Source organism: Lytechinus variegatus, chromosome 5 (assembly GCF_018143015.1).
Source record: "Lytechinus variegatus isolate NC3 chromosome 5, Lvar_3.0, whole genome shotgun sequence".
NCBI classification, from domain to species: domain Eukaryota; kingdom Metazoa; phylum Echinodermata; class Echinoidea; order Temnopleuroida; family Toxopneustidae; genus Lytechinus; species Lytechinus variegatus.
The window spans coordinates 43,189,019-43,205,186 of NC_054744.1; the positions used below are offsets into that span (position 1 = coordinate 43,189,019).

At 34.1% G+C, this 16,168-nt stretch overlaps 1 protein-coding gene across 1 annotated transcript in view; it reads left to right on the forward strand.

Moving 5' to 3' along the window:
• Positions 1 to 16,168, forward strand: part of LOC121415468 (mucin-5AC-like) — a 92,838-nt gene that overhangs the window by 22,223 nt on the left and 54,447 nt on the right. Inside the window, exon 2 of the mRNA XM_041608670.1 lies at positions 13,424 to 13,628. Within this exon, the coding sequence (XP_041464604.1) occupies positions 13,424 to 13,628 (205 nt within the window). The remainder of the gene's footprint in view (positions 1 to 13,423; positions 13,629 to 16,168) is intronic.

Sequence of the window (16,168 nt, forward strand, 5' to 3'; positions counted from 1 at the left end):
CCATTTGCAACATTTTTTTTTTTCATTTAGACCTATGCAAACATTTGGTTGGTCAAAATGAGTTTGTTACTGCATCTGCCATTTCTCCTTAACTAGTGAAGTGTATTTGTAGGAATAGATAGCCAAAAGGGATAATAAACAATATGTATAATTCTACGTATTTACTGGAACACTCCCCTAAAAAAATGAATTGAAGTGAACAACCTGTTAAAGCCTATTTGATAAAGCTCTCAGATATATATTCAAACTTTTAACTTTGTAAGAAAACTATTCAAAATGCCTTTATTTAGGAAAATAAAAACATTCCTGATTTACGACCAAATTGAAATTTGAACAGAGAGTCAGTCAATGAAAAGTAATATGACAGTCATTACATTTTGTGAGATATAGCCTATATGTAAAATACACATTATCAAACATTTTCCAAAGCTTGAGACAGGCTGAAAGGATGACAGAAAACTGATTTTTTTTTAAACTAAAGGTATCATTGAGTACAAAATTATTCAATATCATTTATTTACAGTATGCTTAGGTTTTTAAACGTCTTTCACTCTGAGTTTCTGGTGTAGGTCTACATTTTTAAATGCATATGTAAATTGACAAACTTTATATATGATGAATACAGAAAAGGGACCATTTCCTATCTTCAAATTCTTTATTAGGGAGAAGTTCTTGTAAGGAATATTTATCTGATCACAGTTATGCCATTACTTTCAATGAAAAGAGAGAGGTGATAATGGCCCAATTATTGGTAGCTAACTGGGCTGGATCTTTGAATCCTGAACTATTTCCCCATTTCATTCTACTTCTTGTATCTCTATTCAGTGATCACCCACTTGCGTTGCCACTTTCTAAATTGCAATCCATTTATTATGGAAGTTTAAAATTGTACCTTAAAGTCAAAGAATCCGATTGAGTTACAATGGATGAAATTAAGTTGTAAAAACCAGGAAACGAGGCCTAGAAAACCTAATAAATGGGAAGACGTAAGACTGCCTCCTATACTCAGCTCCCACCCAGTGTTATTAGTCTGTAAGACTACCCTGGGGATAGATAATAAGTGGAGTTATTAGTGGGGCAAACCTGGGGTAGAGCAATTATAATAATTAGGGCTTAGCAGGATTTGTTTCCTTAGACTACAATTCAAGTGGAACAGCAGACAGTTGGTCAATGGTCAAACTTGACCGATCTTATTGCCCACCTCTCCTTCTCTAGCACATCTGGTCAGTTTTGCATGATTTTTGAGGTGTAAAAGTGCTATCCTTAGCACCTAGTTCTTAGCCAATGATTTTGTTTAGTATTTTGGATAAAGAATTCTTTCTCCTTTCCCTCTTTGCTTTTTTTAGGGAGTTGTTATTGGTTCAGGTTGATACAGGCCTATTTATCTACTGAACTTCTAAGTACATTTCAAGGGTGCAGAAACCCCAGTTTCATGCACAAAATAATGTAATAAGAAATTGCTTAAAGTAGACAACCGAAGAATCAAAAGTATTTTATAATGACTTTTTTGGTCATCATTGTAAAGGGGAAGTATTACTAATCAGATATATAACTTCAACTTTCAAAATAGTGATTAGAGTTTGCAGAAATCAGCTCTCAAAAATGACTTATTTTCATGGCATATTTCTGCCTTCGTCCGTCCTCTGGCGAGCTCCAGCTGAGTGACGTCACACCACGAGCAGCGAGCAGCTGAGCTGACAGCAGCCCATTGAAGACGATCTTTCCAATCAGCGTTTTTTGCTCTTAGAATAGTTTATTCCTCTCAAGATTGGTCTTATTACATAGATAAAAGTTTGAATTTTCTGAACAGTAAAATGAAATGCACATTTAACATATTTTGGTAACCGATATTTAGCTTAGAAAAAATTATTTGTTTTCAAGAAATATACGTGAATAAACAAAGCATATTTTCACTTAGAAATCATGCTTGCACCACATTGATATTATTATCAATATAAAGCATAGACATTCGTCTTCACAACTGAAAAAAAATTATGAAATTTAATTACGTAGCAAGTTCAGGAACCACAAAAAAACATGGCAATATATGATCGCGAAATGATTGGATTGCACTTGGATTGCCAAAGCATTGCGAGGCAACTGCAGCAAACGCACTTTGTTCATATATTGTTATGAACCCGCTCCATATCATAACATGGTCTGTGGACAAATCTGTACGCACGCAGTTTTTTTTTGAGTGCGGGGATCCTGGTTCGAAACTCTCTGATTTTTTTTTGGTTCTGGATTTTTTTTTTAATTATGTTCCTTCCCCATTCCTATCAGCTCTTTTTTCTCTTTCTATTTTCATGTGAGATTCTATTCAGTCCTGTATTTATTAAATCTTACTTCTTAATTGCTGCTTTTGATTTTCAAGTTCTTGATTAGATTCTCTACTTATATTATTTGGGCAGCGACTCACTCACTCACTGACTGGAGTGGAGCAACACAATGACGACTGCAGTGGACAAAATTGGTCTTTACAGTCCACAATTCAATAAAAACGGGCAAAGGAACACAGTTCTGAATCACGTTTGGTCTGAAGTTGTCGAAAACAGAAATTGAATATCACATTACATGAAGAAGCGGTAAATTCGAAAGATATTGAACAGGTCAGTAAGGTGATTCAGTGCATGATGCACAGAGAGATGATGAGCACGTCGATTGTGTGACGTCATAATTCTCGACCGTTTTCGGCTGCGTGATTGTCGGTCTGGGGGGCTGAGAAGGGTGTCTAATTATTTCATTTCTTGCATTTCCACGACATCTATAAGACTTTTTAGTGACATATTTGTGTATAAAAAGACAATACCTTTCCATCCATATATAATCTGTCTATAATCATCACTTTCGTGAAATTTTCTTCGTGTGTCTCCTTTAAGGACTATTACCCCCTTCCCTATTTCTATGATCACTTCCTTTATAGCTCCCTGGCATTGACCCCCCCCCCCCCTCCTTGATAATTCTGACTGTGCCAGTGAACGTTTGATCACTGAATCGGATTCTTATGTGTTCATTTTCACTGCTCTAAAAATGCTGTTACAGCATTGCTGATGAGAAAACAAATACAATTTTCAAAGGTTGAGCAATTGTTGCACTTGCTATGATAAATTTTTATTTGACCTGATTTGAAATAAATTATGGTATAATCACCATACACCTGTTAATGGGCTTGGCGGACTAGCCTTGATAACCCAGTTCAGCTATGTTCACAGAATTACTGTTCACATGGTTCCAGAGGAGAATGGAGCTGCATGTGCTCATGCTAAAATAAAGGTAGTTTCACTGGTTAAGCCCCAATGTGCTTGATGCATGTTGTGTCAAAAGAAAAGATTTAAAGTGTTATAAAGAGATGTTTTAGGGATATTTTTTTCAAAGTTTAACTTAAGCTTCCTTGACTCTTGTGTGGATCTATCACTAGTGACATCATTCACACCTGACCTGCCTATCCCAATCAAACCCTAGGCTTAGATGTCTGGGTCAGATGTATTCTTGTGAAATGGTCCAGTTTGCATAGTATTATTGGATGGGTTTATGATTATGTATTGTTTACTGTTATGCAGTAATTAGTTTATATTATAGGTAATAGGTGTGCCTCAATTAATCCAACTTTTTTTAATGGTCATGATCTTTATTTTCACCAAACAGGTCATTTCTGCCTAATTTGATCAAATATGAAAGGGAATTGAAGATAGAGTAGATCTGGAAGTATAGTCAGGAGACAGGTGCTATGTCAGGAAATCTGTTATTGCTCTTCCTTTGAAGGTTCAAGTATAATGCTAATCCTTTTGAACATTCACATTTTTTTAATGATCATTGAAGGGTTTAGATGAAGGTTTTTAGACTTGCTGCAATTGAAGATAAGGAGTAACAAGGAACTGACACCTTTTCAGAAAATTTAGTAATTGTAGGTAACACAAATTTTTCATGTTTCCTTTTTCAAATACTTCAGAAATTTACAGTTTTTCCACTAAACCAGGAAAAAAGGAATACCTATGATCGCAGATGACTGTCTGCAGTCAATAAGCGCATCCGCCAAGGTCATAATTATGTGAAACACTATCATCTAGTCTAGACAAAGTCAATCAGTAAATTCATTGCTTCCACATTGACTTCCATTCATTGTTTGCTTTCTCATTTCGTCCTCACATTCATTCAGTTTTTATATTGTTATTAATAGTGACCTTGAAACCAACAATTTCAAGGACAAACAGAGGACTTCTGAATTATTTTGTATTCAATGTTTTCAAGAAAGCTATAACCATGTAGGGTCCATGCTATAACCTGCTTATCACATTTTTACTTGATAGAGAGTCCCTGCCAGTGAAAAATCACAGGGGCATTGGGCATTTTGCCCCAATATGTAAGCTTTGAATCCCCTTGTAAGTTGTGAATAAGCTGTAGTAAGCGTTGGTGTGCTGAATTTGAGAAACTGATATATGGCATGATTTCTTGAATGTTCAACCAAAATATTATTTAGAATACAGAGATGAATAGAAACCCCATGCCCCTTCCTCCATGCCATGCTGGGTCATGTTCCAAAATAGGTTTACCGTAATGGAAATCTTGGCCAATCAATTTGTGGGATTTTAGTAGCTTGTAACAGTATCATGTTCCTTATCATATAAAACACATTGGTGCTTTCATCACATCTTTAGCATTTATTACAAACTTCTTTCTTGAAAATATTATCCCTGTTATTCCAGGAACTTTTCCTTGAATTCCTCCTTTATTTCCTGTAAAAAAGCTATCTTGCTTCATTAACATTTATAGCATTTGGAATAGAAAATGAAATGAGATGAGATTGATGGATAAAAAGATTTTTTTTTTTTTTTTTGGGGGGGGGGGTAGATATGAATAATGTGCAATAAATGAAGACTTGCTCATTGTACATGCTTTATGATTTTACCTTCTATTATAGAATATAATTCTAGAGCAGGTGATTTTTGTGACTGAGGTTTAATTTTCAGGTTGTACTAGAAGTTAAAATCATTTATCTAATGCTTTCTCATTTTCAAATCCTATCTTTGTGAACTAAAATTTACACTTTGCAGTCATTGTGCTTTTCAGAAGTGGGTACAAAAGAGAAAGAACAAAAGTGAATAATGAAATAGACAAGGAAGATGCGGTGAAAGTTCATGTCAATGTTTCTTTTTACTTCATCCATGACAATGAAATTACAGTGTTTCAAAATTTCAACTTTATCAAATCATTTGCGAATGATGACAGTGGAATGAGTTCACAAGTGAGGAAGAAAGATATGTATTCTATTTACTCATAGGCTGTTTTATGAGTAATCTCATTCAATATCCTCTCTTCACACCTCTAAACTGCATGGCTTGTGGGCGAAGGTGACATATTTTGATGGAACAATTTGGAATACAGACAGATGCATCAAAAGAATTGCTATTGTATTTCAAACAAAAGATGGTGGTTTGTGTGGTCTGATTTGGATCAGATAAATGGAGTCTAAGTCCTCTTAATCCTCTTAATCAAAATAGTTTAATCGTGTTGTGCATCACCTGTTCTCTGTCCAAGAGCTATCCTAACTTCATTCCTGATTTGTTGTGGTAAACCCTTACCACAGTTGCATTATAGGATGAAGTTGATAAATTATGATACCTATTTTTTGCATTTTTAGCAGGATTAGATTGAATAAGATTAGATCAAGATTAAATGAAAACCATGTCTGAACCATGAAATCACTTTATCCAAGTGCTTTTCATTTTGTGCATAGGCACGTACTTTAAACCTTTCAAAAATACCTTTGTACCTTTAGATAATTTCTGATGCAATGACATCAAATCAACTAATGATATCTTTTAAAAGAAAACAAAGTATCTTTAAGAAGATCGCAAGTAAATCACTTGAATATTTAGATCCAACAGTCAATCAAGATTTATTTTTGTAATTCTTTTAAGCTCTAGTTTTAATGCCTGCTAGGAGAAAAATATGTCATTATTTCCCAGAGCAGTTAGTACAAGCATTCCCCCAAATAAAAATACATGAATAAATAAATGAGTAAGCAAAAATTTGTCAAACTTGCAGTTATTCCAATTTTTAAAAGAAAGTTAGATTATTTAAACAAACAAGACTAATATCTGCATAAATATTTCAGCAATGTTAATTAAGATTGTTTTGTAGTGGTCGAGGAATTGTCTGACTTTTTAACTTCTGCAATTGTATCAATTGATTTTTTTACCTGCATTTCCTTCTACTTTACCTGAAGGTTTATGTATGACTATGCTTCCATTAAATGTCACTCATACTGCCACACCTGTAGGAACATGAAGGACACTAGCATTTTATCACATTTTGAAGAGTCAAATAAATAAGTTTGAAGTGCTCTTGTGTCACATTAGGTGGTTTCAGACCGCCTCGAAGTTCGTCAGTTCCATGTATTCTCTGATCAGGAAATTTACCTCGATCAGAAAATACCAGGTATTTTGGTAATGTGAAAGCAAACAATGCGTAGCCATAATCTCCCCGAAAGAAAATACCCGCTAAATAGTAGGTACTTCTAAATTACGAGAACTTTCGCGGGGATTTTTCCAAGGTCGCAGGTATTTTGGCGATGTGAAAGCAAATTACAGGAACTTTTAGCCCAGTGTGTCGTTGGGCGTCGTTTGGCGCTTGAGCTGTGGGTGGCTGCTGGGCTAGTGATTTTGAATCTCGCGCCTTGCCTGCTTATCAGACCATACTATGCGCATGCTCGTAACTTCAGGAACTTATCCCGAAGGGTATGTTTCGGGGCAGTGTGAATGCAGGAATAATTAATGGGTATTTTTTAGCCGATAACAGTTCCCATAATTTAACGGGGATTCTTGTGATTGAGGCGGTTTGAAACCACCTATTTTAGATGAGTAATTTCCCTTTTCATTCTGTTTCTTCTCTGATTTCTTATTGTAAATCAAGTTAGTCCATGGTAAGTAATGGATTCCCCCCCCCCCCCCCCGAAGTTGATCTGGGCATAGCATATATTTGCCATTTTGCAGAAGAGAGAAGATATTGGAAAAACACTTGATTGAAAGTTGTACTGTAGATTAGTCTATCAATACATTTTTAAAAAGCTGTGTCTACTGCAAATGAAAAAACACATGCTTTATTTTGCATCCAGTTTTCAAAATTCTATCAATTTAATCAGCAATTTCCTCCCATCTGTTCAAAAGTATACACAGAGTAGCGTGACTAGCTCATTATCTGCCATAATTTAATATATTTTAAAATAATTAGGTAAAAACACATTTTGAAAATTTCAGTTTTTCCTTCCAAAATATTCATAATCATATGACATATTTCATTATTTTCTATGCATGTCAATGTTTAATGTTGGCAAAATGGCTTGTTACATATTAGCATCATACCCTGAAGAACACATTACTTTTTTTCTGTCCAATCACACAGCACCATACTAGACCACAGCAGGTGCAGTATGTTTGGAGTCTTTCTTAATTGACCAATAAGTAGCAACATGGAACAATGAATTAAGGTTTTAAAACTACCATCATCATTGGTTTGTTCCACACACTGACAGGTGTTGTTGTTCAGATAGGCTAGATATGTGCACTAGCACATGGAGGCAAACATATCATTTTTGATGAAATGTCACCAAATATTTTGATCTATTTAGAAATCAAATTTGATTTTAACTTCAGATAGATTTTGACATGTTATTCAAAAAGTCATCATATTTCACCCATTGCACTTTCCTTATTTTTCTGTCTATCTATTTCATCTTGTTCATGGAACTTTATTGGGGCAAGTTCCCCCCAAGCCCTCCCCAAATGTATCATGCCGAGCTCTGTGTGTATACATGCATACACCCTTGGCCTTATCAAAGAATATTGTGAGCTAGCGAAGCAAGTGAGGAAAACAATTATCTTCAGTGATAGTGATGATAACTTTTTGTTTGTAACCTTGAACCTAAGGAAGGGTGATTCTACAGAGCATCCCCCTTATTGGGTATGTTTGATGTGCATCCTACATCTCTTTAAAAATGAGTTTTAACAGATAAGGACTATGTAATTTAGTAACTCACAGACAATATATCCCAATAATAGAACTCAAATTCTATTGAAACCTGTTTAAAAAAGGAAACCAATTACAGTCTTGTCATATTCTTGCCATATATCCTCAAGGCAAGGTTTTTTCAATGATCATATTTTCGGACAAGAGAAATCTAGTATAGCTTGGCATGGTGTCAGCATATTATCTGTATAATGACAAACTAGGTCATTGAGTGGAAAGTATAACCTGGTAGTCATATCTATTCTGAGATTCTGATTCCCTGTGTCCAACCCATTGTGAACCAATAAGCTTATTTCCTCACACATCTGTATCACATCCCAAGATTCTGATATCAAATTATTGTTTACTTATTCAGTAAAATTTCAATGATCATTCATGATTTAAAAAAAAGACCAGCATGTACCTTTACCTTGTAAAGAATCGAAAAAAAAGTTGTTCAATATTTTTTGTTATATATATCAGGGAAATGCTGATGATAAAATGCTAACCATGTCTAAAGCATGTCACTCTCACAAATATTTTTATTTATGTTTTTCAAAATACCTCATGTATTAAAGTAAAAGCAATTACTAATTAATTTTGTATAATGAAATTAGACTAAAATAATTATAAAGCAGTTGTATAAATGGATCACCCAATGTACATGTAAATACATTGTTCTTCCAATTATGTCCTGCTAGTCTTTTTTGTTTTCCTATTTTATTTATTGGTCTCATCCTCTTTATTAAGTAAATTCCATACAAAAGAAATTTTCTGTCAGAATCAAAGTAGCCATTTAATCATTAAATTTAAGATATTTACCATCCTCAAGTGAAGTCTGAAGCAAATATAGTGAATTGTGGGCTACAAACCGAGTGTTTGGACGTTAGTATTTAGATTTGTTGTATTTGCCTGCTAAAACGGTCAAACCTTCAACAGTGCAAACACATTTAGTTATATTTTCAGCAATTGATTGCCCATGTTTTTTAACATTCATTTTGATAAGCTTCACGGACAGTATGTTTACATGTGAGCCAATTTTAGGCAATGAAATTCCTGAACAATTGTCTGCTTTATAGTTGAATGCTTTGAAATCTAAAAACATCTTTACATCAAGTTAAAGATGAGACAACACATGATAGATAGTCGTATCAAGATAACTTCAAAGAATCTTAATGAGAAAAGAAAGACACTATAGAGGAAGCTATGTGAGCTGAGGAACGCTGGTAGAGATGCTATAAAGGCCTGAAACATTCATGAACTTGGGCCAACCTCTGTCTGTAAATGATGTACTTTCATGAAGTCGCTAGTACTCCAACCATAAAGTGCACTTTATTGACCCTCAAATGAAGTGACTTTCCATGTGTTTGAATAACAATTGAGCAAGTGTTTCACTGAATTAAATCATTGATTAATTTTATTTCTTAATCCCTTGTTTTGAGGAGGAGTGCATGCAACCTGCCTTTCACAAACCAATGATGGAGTTTTAATATGGCAAACCTCAACTTAGGGGTAGCGCATCTGTTTATTATATCACATTCTTTTAAATTTGGGGTGAACTTGCTCCATTTTGAGATGGATAACCACAAATGATGGAATCTAATTAGAGGTTGGATTATTGCACTTCACAGGTTTCCCGTTTGCCTTGGACATTTCCATGTTAAACAGGTTGTGTTCACACTTGAAATTTAAAATACGTGAATTTTCAACTTGCTGTATCAAACGTTTATGAATTTTAACCTTTAAAATACTAGAGTATAATTATGCCACTCTTGTTTTTATATGCTGGCTTCATGTGCATGCAAGTAGGTATTTTGCATTTTATTGTTTGTTAGATTCAAGGTAAAAATTAAGTTAATTCCTGAAACAAATTCCTCAACTCAGCCAGAAAAAAACCCTCAATTTAGGATCTGCATTTTTATGATACTTTTTTTAGAATGATTTGTTCATTTGGCTGCTGTTTTTCTTTAGAATATGGAAGTATATGCATTTGCCCCTTTTTCTTACAAAATTTGAAAAATAAAAACCCAATAAATCAAAACTTTTCACTTGCCATCAAAATTTCATCCTTTTTCATCTTACAGATAACAATATAAATTCGTTTTCCAGAAATATATATTTAAATTACAAATGACATATTTTTGATACTATACTGGACCACATTCCTTTGAAAATATTGTGGATTAGGCTAGTATACAAATGTAGGCCTACCTAATGAGCCTAACATAAATTACTTTGTGATGTAGTGATTGCGTCCATAATATGTTTATTCATAAGGGATTTGTAGAACAACTTGGTTTCTGTCAAAGGTATTTTTCACTACCATTTTCTTGTAAGAATTCATTTGCTGAATTAGAATCATACCCCAAGCTTTAAGGGTCAATGGAAATACATTTGAGTGACAGATGAAGACGAATATTTAGGGGACTTTTGTCATGTTCTGTCATTTTCAATATCAAATAGTTATTATTTTACAATATTTCAGTCACTCTTTTAAAGAGGATAAATCATGATTTATTGCAATGATCGCTCAGAAGACCCTAAATCTAAGGTTTTCGTTTTAATACAAATAAGAAATTTTCTTGATAGTGTTGTTTTATGCATTATTTTGATATACCATAGTGGTGCAAACTCCATCCAATTTCATTTTTCAAACTTCTGAATAAAGTTATAATCTCAAAGTTCTGAATTTCATCCAATTTCCTGAATATTTTTTCAAGAGACAAATTGTATTCTTCATCAGTTGCTTGTAGTATATTTACCTTAATATTTCTAGATAGATGGCGCTGTATAAATGCCTATTATCATTATTATTATCAAATAGTTTTTGAAATATACTATTGAATAAAGTGATACAAAGGCCCCCTAAATGTGAAAGTGATTCCTGCCTGAAATATACGCTTCCTATTCTTTTCCTGTAATTTTCTGCTGATGGAAACCATAAACAGTTGACAGAGAAACGGAAGTAATCATAATAATGGTGATCATTTGATAGCCTACAGCAGTGCCATTACATTTCAAATATAGTTCAAAGGACACTTCTCAAGGTCAAAGGTTGACATTTTTAAAAGCCAACTTTTCTCTTCTTTCAGCAATAAGCTGCTGTTTGTCTGATGAAAAATTGAGAATGTTTATCATCGATGTCAGAGTTGACTTCAAAAGTTTTTAATTCATAATCATAATTTAGAGAATATTCAATTTCATTTGATGTTGTTTTTACATATTTCATACCTCAAGGGATTGATTTGGGCTGTTGATATGTAGATAGATATGAAATGTAATTTCAAATCTAAAATAAAATCTGATGGGGTTTGAAAGAAAATGACTAGGAAACAAACTGACAGGTGTTTATAAATAATCCCTTTATTTTTGCTTTAAGATGAAATAGTTTATGAAATAAACTATTGAATATAAAGTGATACAGAATCATAAAGGCATGAAGTTTGTTCATATGTGAGGATAAGTTGAAGAGTGAGTGATAAACATATTTCCTTTGAATTTGGGCTTTCCATTGGAGCAATTTGGTAAGGAGTTGGATTTGTCTGCAAGATTGTTTTAATAAATTATTTGTGTAGCATTCTTATTGTTGTAGATGTATAAATGATCACAATTCATGTTTTTCTTTGAAGAAAATAATTATTTTCCCTGGAGCCTTTCTGTTTTTTATGTGTTCTACCTCTACTTTTGTTACAGTCCCTGATTGAAAACAGTAGCTACATGTACTATATTGTTTGTACATTAATATATGACCTTGGAAAATGGCATAGTTTGTTTTTATAGAAACTTGTTCATGCAACAGACATTATAATGTATGGATAAGTAGGGTAGTATAAGTGTCATTTCCACTGACTTTATGTGTCAGCAGTGTTACATGTTCACTACCATTGCAGGTGGCACTCATTATGTTATCCATTATTCAATCACCCTCTCCTCAATGGGTCAGGTTAAAATAATAAGCTCTAATTTCCAGGCAGGGGGACATGGCAGGTGAAAAAAAGGGATGGGATTTTCCATAACAGTGACAAATAAATTCACCATTAATGCCTATTGTAGCTCTGAAAACAGAACAAAATTGCCAAAACACTATTTTGACTTTCATATGATTTGATATGTACTTGGAAGGATTTCTATCCTATAAATCATAGAGATAAACTTCCATGTATAAATTAAGCCCCATTGCACTTTTTCATCGATCATGCCCCCTATTTTGTGTACCAAGAACTAGGGACAAATGATAGAGTGTGATGTGCTTGGGGGAAGGAGGGGAGGTGGAAAATTGGAAAGGGGATGCACCCCCCTTTTCATGTAGACCATGGATCCTACTTGAGACTAGTAGACTGTAGGCAGCCCCTTGGATAAGGATTGTGAACTCCCTTTGAACCATACCTGTTCAAAAGGTGAAAATAGTTGGCATGTTGACAACATCTAGACTTTTCAATGAGGCCTGATTAGGCTCTAAGAGAGTATTCACACCCGGCTGATAAGAATTTTTTGTTGTTGAAAATTTACAATAACTTGTTTTGCCAGGCCACATATTACTGGATTATCATTTCAAGGATTAACACAGCCCTGAAGTAGAAAAAATAGTGACAGAAGAGTGCAAACCAACTTTTGCATTTAATCATTTTCCTAAAAGATGCATATTCTTCTTTATCGAGGTGTCCACGATAGAAACAGCTTTATGTTGTAAAAGAGCATTCTGAATTGTTTGATGGTTCTGGATAATTTATTTTCGATGAGGCCTCCCACCGTTTCTTCAAATTGTGTATGGTTCAGGAATAAATTCAATCAAGTTTTATGTGATGATGTTGTAAACCTTAAATGTCATGATTGATTATCAAGATCTGAAAAATCTTGTCTGAAGTTTGAACAATGAAACTCAATTGACACATCTAATTGTTTACATTGTCTGGTTGTTTTGGAGTTTAGAACCTGAAATGTCATGTTCAAGCATTTTATCGTCCTAAAACATTTGACAGTGTGTTTTTGATTGAAGTTGAGGAATATTTGGAAATAAAATTCTGTGTCTGGATATTCATGGTGGTAGGCCTGTAGACATGTTTCAGAAGTGACAGAAATTCTTTTTATTTTCATTCCAAGTGCCAGATCTTATATCATTATTACAAGTAAGCTTTAAGTTTGTACTGGTTGGGATAGTTTGCCTGATCAGATAGCAGGTGAATTTGAAACCTTGGACTGGTAGAAATGGGCTTATATGGAAATGAAAGTCTAGTTATGAACCTGGGGTTGTGACCTTGATTTTTTTGCAATTGTAAATTGTAATTAAGATATATTTTTTAAAGTCACTATTTTTTTTCTTTAGCTGCTAAAGGACCATAGTTATAAAAACTTTCTTGAAACACAATTTACTTGTTCTGATATAAAGTAAAGTTCTCCTGTACTTTTTTTCATTTTCCAGATTGTTGGTTGTGATGGTGTATTAGGTTCTGGACTGACAGAAGACAAGTGTGGTGTGTGTGGTGGATCAAACACAGATTGTCAGATCTTTTCTGGTATATTTGACCAACCTACCATGAAGATTGGATACCATACACTGGTTACCATCCCAGCAGGGGCTATGTATGTTAACATCACAGAGATGACCAGGAGTAGGAACTATCTAGGTAAGATTGAAAACTACTGTGCTAATCTTTTTGACTCTGTCGAAACCAACTTCGGACCGACTGATTCTATGTCATTGGAAAAACTTCAATACTTTGGTTGATCTGGAGTCATTATCGCCAGTGTGTACGGTGGTCATCAATTTGAATCTTACTATCCAATTGAATACAATATTATATTTCTCATTTCTGCAACAGGTTATATTTTCACTTTACCAAAATATTTTGATCACAATTGAAGAGATGTTGTGGTTCAGTGGATAAGTATCCGGACTTTGAACCACAAGGTCTGGGGTTCAAATCCTGCAGCAACACCTGCATCCTTTGTCAAGGTGTCTATCTACATTTCCCAATCTCCACTCAGGTGTAGTAAATGGGTACCCGGTAGAAAGAAATTCCTTGAATCCTCAAGCGTCTGATCAGGGTAGCCATGCTAAAGCCGGGGTAATAGTATGCAATGCTTAGAAACATTAAGCACAATATAAATGTTTTTATTATAATCATATTGTTATTATAATCAAACATTCATTTTCTTTTAATAATTTCATTTATATATTAATAGAATTATTCTTCATCATGCACAGTATCACTTTATTTTGGATATTGAAATATAAGCCTTTGATATAAAATAATTCTGGTGTAATCACCAGGGTTTCATGATTGTCTTTTCAGTTTTCAGAAAAAAAAATCATTAATAATATTATTTTTTTTGAATAAAGGAAAATATTATTTTTTACCCTATAATTAAAGGAACAGCAATTTAAACATAGTCATGTGTCAGCTTTTTAAGAATTTGAAAAACTAGGCCTATATGTACCATTTGAAATTGAATGTCTACTCAGCATTTCTTTTGACATGAAGACTTGCCAACTTAGATATCATGTCTTTGAAGACACTATAAGAGCAGTCAGGAAAACGTATAAGTGATATCAATCTTTGCCACTATACTTCAAAGTCATGTACTGAAATTAAAAAAAAGTTATGATTGTATACATTGCAGGATCAGCTTTACAACTCATCAAAATTTTCCAGTCATTTCTAGTTTATATCAGAAAGCATTGAAATGATAGTACATCACTCTCCTCTTTCACCAGATATGTTCATATCAAAATGTGTTAATGATAAAGTTAAGCGTACGTTTTCTTGGTGTTTCATGTTTTACAAATGTTAACTCCACAAAGTCTGAGGCTTCATGAAAGCCTTCATTAAGCTCTAGTAAATCTTAAGATTATTAATCTATTACAGTTCGATTTAAATGTCATTTAAAATAAAAGATTATATTAGAGATACACATGTTATGGGGAAGTTCTATCTAAAACTAAACATTTTTTGGGGTAAAATTTTTTCAGTTGACTTTAAGAGCATCTTCTTGCAATTCCTGCCTGCCCAACACCTTATTAAAACAAACTCACACTCAGCCACTTTGAGGACTGATCAATAATTAGATTTCTGAGGTTTCATAAAATGTGAAGTTAAAGATAAATTCCAGTTTTGGTAACGATCTAAAAATGACTTTTTACGGAATCTAATATAATGACCACCCAAGTGTCTGTTTGTATGAATAAAAAATATGTGCCAAAGGATTCTGGAAGAAATTGTGTAATTGCAGAGAAATCAGCAAAATAAGCGCGGATTCGGTCACTTCCTTCGGGTCTTTATTCCAGCAATAATAATACACTGTCCCACGTGTGCCTATCTGTGTTGGTTATCTTCAGTGTGAACATTTTTCAGCGCAGATTTCAAGATTTCACAAAGTTCAGTTTATGTAACTGTACCAGATCTAGATCCGCGATGATAAACTGACAATTAAGCCTTGTTTTACAGACTTTCTCATGAAATCAGTCTTTACTGCAACTACTGGCATTTCTCTTTAAAACATTACCAAACTTTTCCTGTGAGAACATAGCCATCGATCATTTCCTTCGAATTTGACTAACGATGTTGGCTGGCCTCAAAGGTTAAAACCCCAGGTCTGATACACCTGCCCTCCGCTGTTAATGACCCAAACCCTGAAGAGTGATTTGATACTCCTTAAGGTCTTTCAATGTCAAGGTACAAATATACCAAATTTAAACGATGGGCTTGTTTTTTCACTGTACTTGATAAGACTTAATGCTGTTTACGAGGTCTTTTTTTGTCTAAAAGGGTTGCAAAAGTTGAAGGTAATGGGTATGTTTGAATAAATTTATCTGTACCCCACCCCTCTATCAAGCATACGTACATCTTTAGAAATGAGGTATTAATCTATTAGATGTGTCAATTCTCTCAAAAATATGAAATGTTATACTGACACCCCTTTCATAAACCCCATTAAAATGAATTAGGCGGCTAATAGCAGCATAATTTGGTCGTAAAATTGGAGGAGGACAAGAGTTATCCGCATTACTCTGATGCTGCTATTATCCGCATAATAGCAGCATCGGGACAAGATTTTGAGTTTATGAACGCATTTCCAAATAATGCGGATAATTGCCATGGTGCGGTCACAAGGTCACCCTTTTCCAACACAACCGCATCGGAGGGGGCGTGTCCTGTTGTCATGG